This window comes from Octopus bimaculoides, chromosome 3, assembly GCF_001194135.2.
Source record: "Octopus bimaculoides isolate UCB-OBI-ISO-001 chromosome 3, ASM119413v2, whole genome shotgun sequence".
NCBI lineage: Eukaryota > Metazoa > Mollusca > Cephalopoda > Octopoda > Octopodidae > Octopus > Octopus bimaculoides.
The window spans coordinates 139,108,712-139,116,008 of record NC_068983.1 but is presented as its reverse complement, the minus strand read 5'-3'; the positions used below and the strand labels follow the sequence as shown (position 1 = coordinate 139,116,008).

Below are 7,297 nucleotides of genomic sequence, written 5' to 3'. Positions count from 1 at the left end.
ATATATATATATAAGTCAGTAATTGGTGGGGTTGTGTTATATACCAGCTCTGGTGTTGGGTGCGTGTCTTCTTTCTTCTATTCACTGGCCTCTTCGATGCAGCATCAACGAGTGTCAGCGTCCGACTGGTTGTCATGTCAAATTCTCCTTTTTATACCTGCTGCTAGGCTCCAGCAGGCTGCCACAGCAGGCTGCCCCAGCAGGCTGCCCCAGCAAGTTGTCACGTGACACTGTCTAAAATTGTATTCAATTTATATGCTGAATTTTAGATAAAATAAGAAAGATTATGAAAATATTCCTGTAAATTTATTTGGTAGTGCTTTACCTTCAATCTATTAAGTTATAGGGTGATGCAATATTTCTATGTGATGACGCAATTCTTAAAATATATTGTATCATCTTTCAGGAGAGTATAAGTATGTGAGAGAGCAATATCTGCTTTAGTCTGCTATCAAGTTTCATATAGTTCAGTTGTGCTTTCCAATAGGCCTAGACATGAAAACTTGAGTGAAAACCAAATATCGAAAAGGTTATTTGAATTTGAAGAATGGGAAGAAGATAGTAGCGATTCCTTCAATTGCTCTGAAGATGATGGTGAAAGTGATTGTGTGCTGGACAGTTTAGTTTCTGTGTCATCAGATGATGAAGATACTCAAAAAAATTATCTGCAAGCCACCCAATTCTGAATTAGCAATATGTCTCTAGAGACAGAACAATTTTTTGGCATTCTAATCCTCTTGCTCAAGCAGTAGTAAGAACATCATCTTGCAATACTGTGCTCCAAGAATGTGGACCATCCGATTTCGCTAGAAGGTCCTGCAATAGCATTGAAACATGTTTTACTGTAGTTATGCGCCAGATTCTTCTTGAAGTAATTCGTAAATGGACAAATATTGAAGGTCAGGTTGTTTACAAAGATAAATGGAAGGAAATTGATCATTCTAAACTAAAGAAATTTATTGAACTGATTATTCTTATAGGTATTTATAAATCTAAACATGAAAATTTCACACATTTATGTAGTGAAGAAGATGGCTACCCAATTTTCAGCAAAATTATAAGCCGAGAAATATTTCAACAGATTTAACAAGTATTGCGTTTTGATAATGCTAGTGCAAGAAGAAAAAAGAGAAGTGATGATAAATTGGAGCCCATAAGAGAAGTATTTGAAATGTAGAATCAGAATTTGCAAGATGGATATGTTTCAAGTTCATGCATGGCAGCTGATGAACTATTAGTTTTATTCAGAGGGCGCTGCCCATTCCGGTATATATTCCTTCAAAACCAAGGAAATATGGAATTAAAATTTGGTCAATCTGTGACAGTGAGACATTTTATGCCTAGAAAATGCAAATCTACACTGGAAAAGATCCATTAAAGGCGACAGAGACAAATCAAGGTTCAAGAGTGGTTGAAAACCTATTAAAAGAACTTGAAAATACTGGTAGCAATATAATTTGTGATCATTTTTACAAGCCTAGGATTGGCTCAAAAGCTACTTAGCAAGAAAACTGCTTTAGGTGGAACAATTAGAAAGAACACAGTTGAATTTCCCAGTGATTTCACAAATAAAAAAAAAGAAAAAGAAATCAACAGAACAATATTTGGATTTCAAAAGGTTCCTATGATCCTATCTTATTGTCCCAAGAAAAATTATGTAGTCACACTTATGAGTACAATGCACTCTCAGCCTTCAATTGATTCAAAAAGTGCTGAAAAGAAACCTGAAGTTATTACATGTTACAGAAAAGCAAAAGGAGGAGTAGATACCCTGGATTAGATGGTAAGAATATACGCTTACAAAAGAATGACTCGATGGTCTATGGTTATATTCTACAGCATGATTAATATAAGTGCAGTGATCGCTGTCATTGTTGCTAAGCAGCTTCACTTGCAAAGTTTCAAGGATAAAAGAAGACAATACCTAATTCAGTTAGGCAAGGAACTTGCTGGAGTTAATGCTAAAGAAGAACACGACAAACAATCTAGTTCCGCTAGCATTTCTCAACCAAACATGAAAAGAAGACGATCTTCCACCTCATTTGAGATTCCTCAGCGAAAGAAAAAGGGAAGATGCTCTTTGTGTCGCCCAAAAAAGACAGGAAAACTCGTACATGTAAGAATTGTAATATCTATGTTTGCCAAGAAAATTTCAATCCTATCTGCATTCACTCGCATGAAGAGCTGTAATTTTGTATTTTTGTAATTTTTTAAATTGCTAATATATTCTGTAAGCTGTATTTTTTCATTAAAATGTGTGAGAAACATTAATTCTCCATTCACCTGACAGCATATATAATGTAGCTAAGTAATAATGGTAGTTTGAATAACATTGAATTAAAAGAAAAATATTGGGTCCATTGGACCCAGTTGGTAATTAGTGACATACATCTTCTCTGGTAGACCAAGGGTTGAAACAGACTTTCACAGTTTTTATAAGGGAATAAGGTTGATTTTATGTAGAATAATATTCATTGTTAAAATGTTCATTAGCTTCGAGTATACATTAGTAATTCACAGTAACAAAGTATTTTCAGATATTACACAGAATTGCATAATGCATAATTACTTCAACAAGATCTTATTTTATGATTCCAGACAGCTAATTTCTTTAATATGCTGCTAATTAACTGTTTGGTTTGTTCCTTTCGTAGGAGTTGAATCCTTACGTGTGGCACCAATTGAAGGTAGGAATATTGACAACTGGTACTGCTCATGTTTTGTTTATAGTGCTGTAGTATTTTATTATATACATATTTTATATATATTATGATATGTGATATATAATATATATATATATAATATATATTGTTATATATATATATATATGTATATATATGTATGTGCGTAAATATATATACACATATATATATATGCGTATGTTTGTGCATCTGCATGTGTGTATGTATTCAATACATGCACATATATATGCACATATATATGTGTGTGTGTTTGTGTGCAGTGAGTTAATTGAATATGCGAAAAAGTATAGAATGCTAAAATTAGTTAATCAGAATGCAATATATTATAATGAAATATATAAAGTTAAAGAAAATACATGTTACTTTGGGTTTCTTGTTAAAATTAGGAATTATGCTCTTTGCCAAACAGTTTGCTCAATCTACAGACATTCGCAAATCGTAAATATCTTGTACGAGACGTAAATAGTGAGAGATAAAAGTAAATTGTTTCATTTTCTTAGTAACTGAATGAACACAAATCGGGGAGAAACGGATGAAAATTTAAAATCAAGCAATACTTATAAAATAATAAAAGAAGTTACAAAACTAAAAAGTATTGTCAAATTCTATAATATGAAATTTTAAGAGGAATATGAAAAAAGTTAGTTACTGGGTATATAAGTGATTTATAATAAATTCTATATACGTGGAAATGAATAGACATCTTCTGAGATTATGCTCACCTAATAAAAGTATCAGATTATAATAAGTAATAAGCAATCTTATTGTTTTATATAGCAGTGTACACGCATTCATATTCTTTTCTATTCATGGCGTAAGGCTCGAAATTTTGGGGATAGAGCCAGTCAGTTAGATCGTCCCCGGTACTCAACTAGTACTTAATTTATCGACCACGAAAGGATAACAGGCAAAGTCGACCTAAGCATTTCGCCCGGCGTGCTAACGTTTCTCCCAGTTTGCTGCCTTGTATGCGCATTCATATTACGATGTATATATTTGTGTGCATTTTCGAGCACAAAACTATTTTTTCAGTCTATAATATATTATCTTCCATGATTTCGATATTGCATTATTTATTTACTTTTCCTCTATTCATTATTTGCATTCTTTAAATTGATGAACAGGTAGAATCGTTAGACCATCGGAAAAATATCCCTTGCAATATGTTTTCAATGTCCTAACGTGCTGATATCAAATAGTGCTGGGTTTAACTTTGGATTTCCTCCCTTAGACTGGGATCAAACAAACCTACTGTCAAGTGTCAAATCGACAGTTCCGACTACGTTACCATCCACCATATTATACCTAAATCGGTAACAGTTATATTCGTTCCCTCTATTTCATTTTTTTTTATTTTATAATTCTTTGCTTTTAATTCTATACTTTGCTCATCGCAATTTTCTTTTCCTAGCTAAAAATTGAAATACCTAATCATTTTTTGTCATGCATAATAAAGCAACTTAACTCTTAGTATTTTCACTCGACCAAAATATATACTAGTTTGCAAACTGCAAGAAAATCGAAGGTGTTTGACATTTTCTAACTTTTTTAGATACAGTAAAGTGTCTGAATAATTGCTAATATCAGCAAGAAACTTTGAGTATCAGATATATTTTCTAAGATTTCAAGTAAATCTTTGCATACATAAACACACTTTGTATGTATACATGCATATACGTGATTGTGTGTGTACATTGTGTACGTGTGTGTGTTGAGTTGCAACACTTTTGATATATTTCAGTGGCATTGTATTATAGTAGGTGGTAGCGTGACATAGTATAATGCAGTAGTGTAGAATTTAGAGACATTTTGTTGATAATGTACCATCAGTATATTTGTGTTTCAGCAGAATTCAGTTCCTGTTTTATGACCGTAACTTCCTATCCATATTTCTTATGGCAGTCGTATTTTGTAACATACTACGTTTCAGCAATGTTAATCATGTCCTACTTTTTCGTAGCTCAGAAACTTTTGTCACAATACTGTGTCTTAAAACAGAAATGATGTCGTGCTCTTTAGCTATGAAAGCTTTATTGCTCTGTCATTTTGATTAAATATATTCGACTAAACACGAGCTTGTTCTGGAATGACAGTAAGATTACATTGCCTTCAATTCACTTCACTTCATTTCAATAAAAATATATTATTATTGTCATTGTATTTGAAGACGATTTAGTCTATGTAACAGAGTATAAACGATGTGTGTGTGTGTGTCTCAGTCAGAGAGAAATTGAATCACTTATATTTTGTCTGAGAAGTTAGGAAGGGAAATCAAAAGGATGATGACAAAATATCTACTGTCCATTTTCATACATACTTGCACACGGACACACACACACTCTCACTCGCTCACACTCACGCACACGCACAAACACTTATACACACACAAATACATGCTTAGATACATATACTTATAAATTAACAAATGACAGTTTTCACATAGAAACCATTAATGTTTACGTTTGCAAATATGATTAGGAGAAATAAAGGCCATGCTCTCTATCTCTCTCACACACTCTCTCTCTCTCTGTTTTTCTTCCTATGTTTTCTCTATTTATCACATGTACCCTCTGTGTGTATGCGAGAGTGTGTGTGTGTGTGTATGTGTGTGCGTGTGTGTGTGTGTGTGTGTGTGTGTGTTTGTGTGTGTCTTTGTGTGTGTGTGTGTGTGTTCTGAAATGCTATACTTCAAGGTCTCTCTAACTTCACTGTAATAACGAGAGGGAAAAATTAATTAATCGATAAGAGAATCAATTTAGTCCTTTTTTATTTTAATTACAGAGTTAATCAACTGAGTGAAAAGTTATTTTAAACGTCGATTGCCTCAGACGGGCAATATCTTTTAATCGTGGAGACATCCTCATTCAATTCATAACTTCTTAATTTTAATTACATGAAGAATCAAAAATAATTTGCTTCTTAGGGACATTGATCATGCAAATCCAAAGACCTACTTAGTATTCAATGGAATGTGTAATGAATCTACTGACTATGTTCGTTTAAAGAATGAAATGTCTCGTAACAATTTCGCTCTTCAGTCTAAAACTGTATAATTTAAACTGTTACAAGCCAACTAAAGTGATTCAATATGGGAACTTCATCTGTTAGAAACAGCAACCCAATTTCACCAAACTCGCAACGATAAGTCGCAATATATCGTCTTAAAGGCGCGATAGTAACGGCTGTACAGAGCCTCCACCATAACTCCTTTCAGAGACAACTGATCTTGGACCATAACGAATTCTAAATTTAACTGAAATATTATTGTAATAAAACAACTACTCTTTCATAGATTAAGTAAGCGCTACCTGCCTAATAGTTGCTACAAAGCAAGATTATCAAAAGCATTCAGTTGCTTTCAAAATACAAAACAACACTAAAAGAAATACAAAACCAATACAAAAAGAAAAAAACCATAAATTCAACAATAACTGCATGAATGAAACTTAAATTCTATTTCATATTACACGTAATTCTAGGCTAATCTCTCCGTGTCACAATAATCATTGTTGAGCAAACTCGATCTGCAATATATAGTTTCGTTTAATATTGCAACAGATACATTATTATGAGGAAATATCTCCACTAATCAAAGTGTATGACTGTTATTTACGGGAGCTTAAGTTGTAAATCTCAAGTTAAGTTATAGCGTACTGCTCTGCTATGAGACCCACGATAAATACTGCATATCACACACATATGTGACTTCAGATTAGAAAGTAATAAAAACATAAAGAATTATTGTGCATAAGAGAATTAACTAGAATTGGCAAATTGCCGATGAGAGATATATTATCAAGTCAGAATTATATTATTCAGTAACAAAGTTATTGAATTTTCATGTGAGTTAATTTACTTCTGAGAGAGAATCTTGTACCGGGTTGCTTGATGAGTAGGAAACTTCGCATATTTTTTATGACGATAGAAAATAGTATATATATATATATTTGTAAAGAATAAAAAGTTTTGAATGGTACAACAATGCACTATAATACAAACAATGGGCTATATACCTGTTGTAATTTAGTCATCCATAGTCTGATAGGATATTTCGGAATAAAATTCCTTCTTCAGATATTCTTAGATGGAGTCGCTGCTATAAACTGATTATGGATGACTAAATTACAACAGGTATATAGCCCATTGTTTGTATTATAGTGCATTGTTGTACCATTCAAAACTTTTATTCTTTACAATCAATACACAATGTTTCAAGCATTTATATATATACATATATAAACAATTGAAGCTTGGGAGATGTTTATAAGCCATTTAAGAACACACATGAACCCGTTGGAATCACTTCAACATTTAAATTTAATGTGTCAAAATGTTTCCGTCGTTTCGAAACCGCGACCTGTTCACTGAAAAAACTTCGTGCTGCATCTGGGAAAGTAGCAGTTAGTTCATAATATGTATGTATGTATATATGCATTTGTGTGCATGCATGTATGCATGTACGATATGCATATGTACAACGATTAAACTCAAATACGTCTTTTTTTTTGTATTTTACGTAGACATATTCATACACATGTGCATACATACACACACACACACACATATATATATATATATATATATATATATATATA

General features: G+C 32.6%; 1 protein-coding gene across 1 annotated transcript in view; it reads left to right on the top strand.

Moving 5' to 3' along the window:
* Positions 1–7,297, top strand: part of LOC106874782 (CCN family member 1) — a 463,637-nt gene that overhangs the window by 360,843 nt on the left and 95,497 nt on the right. Inside the window, exon 5 of the mRNA XM_052966586.1 lies at positions 2,655–2,687. Coding sequence (XP_052822546.1) covers positions 2,655–2,687 — 33 coding nt within the window. The remainder of the gene's footprint in view (positions 1–2,654; positions 2,688–7,297) is intronic.